Source organism: Anneissia japonica, unplaced genomic scaffold, assembly GCF_011630105.1.
Source record: "Anneissia japonica isolate Jap-2015-1 unplaced genomic scaffold, ASM1163010v1 scaffold46658_len1068_cov147, whole genome shotgun sequence".
Lineage (NCBI taxonomy): Eukaryota > Metazoa > Echinodermata > Crinoidea > Comatulida > Comatulidae > Anneissia > Anneissia japonica.
In genome coordinates this window covers 1-1,070 of record NW_022740436.1, presented here as the reverse complement: position 1 = coordinate 1,070, position 1,070 = coordinate 1, and the positions used below count along the sequence as shown (strand labels likewise).

The window sequence follows — 1,070 nt, the reverse complement described above, 5'->3', positions numbered from 1 at the left end:
CATCACAGATACCGGAATGAGATACTCCCAAACAAATATCATTGTTCCAACAATAGACTGGAATAGTGGCCCAAACGAGGGGTTATCATTTATGCAAGTACCCTTATGGCGATCATAGTCGAATTGGAATGTCACTAACACCATCTGTGACAACGGCGCTAGGATCCACGAGATGTAAACACATTTCTTAGAGTGAGCTTTTGTAAACTTGGCTTTATAAACCATTGGCTTTACAACCGCCATGTAACGTTCGTAAGCGAGGATTGTGAGATTATATGTTGATAAAGAGAACGTGATGAAAAGAATCGAATACGAGTAGATGAACCGACAATAAACGTTGCCAACTATAGCAGAATTCTGCGGCGGTGGTACACTGAAAAGGCCGCACAAAGTTACGGGAATAATGAGGAAAGACGCTACAAGATCGTTGACAGCTTGCGAGAAAATGAGGTGCAAAGAGGCAGCACGGTTGTTCGTTGGCAACCTCTCAATAATGCTGATCACTAATGCATTACCAACGATACCGAAAGTGCCAATCAAGCTGAAAGTCGCACACAATAATATAGTGGACGTATTTCCTGGAGGAAGTGGTGTTGCTAAGGTATCATTCCAGGTGGCTATTCTCGTTTTGTCCATCACGAATGCTCAATATAGGCCCTTAGATGTACCTAATAGGTAAAAATATAAACAATTGCACATTATTAGGCAAAAAAAAAATCAACCCAATTTTTGGCATCTGTGTATTCCAATTTTTACACTATGTTCTTTTCGATTTATATCGCTGTTTTGTTAAAATATGTCTTCCATTTGTTCTGTAAGTTTCACAACTTAATAACATTGATTCATTTTCTCATAAATCATAATCAAATCAATTATACAGACTTTTAATAAACTTTATAAATAATAATATTAATGGAACAAAAGTAATCAAAGTTCAAAATGAAACATTCCGGTTTTGATTTCTATTCTTTCAAGACTGCGTTTCAAGCGCACAGAGGGACTCGCCCCCCCCCCCAATACCACGGTCAAGTAGTTAAACACCACTTAAAACCACCTTATTTTTGCGAGTT

At 38.1% G+C, this 1,070-nt stretch overlaps 1 protein-coding gene across 1 annotated transcript; it reads right to left on the bottom strand.

Annotated features, from left to right (window-relative positions):
• Positions 1-12: 12 nt before the first annotated feature.
• Positions 13-636, bottom strand: LOC117118231 (trace amine-associated receptor 7e-like; the record flags this gene model as incomplete). The annotated part of the gene is made up of 1 exon (XM_033262749.1): positions 13-636. A coding segment is annotated over exon 1 (624 nt), but the record flags the coding sequence as incomplete, so codon positions are not given.
• Between the last annotated feature and the right edge of the window lie 434 nt (positions 637-1,070).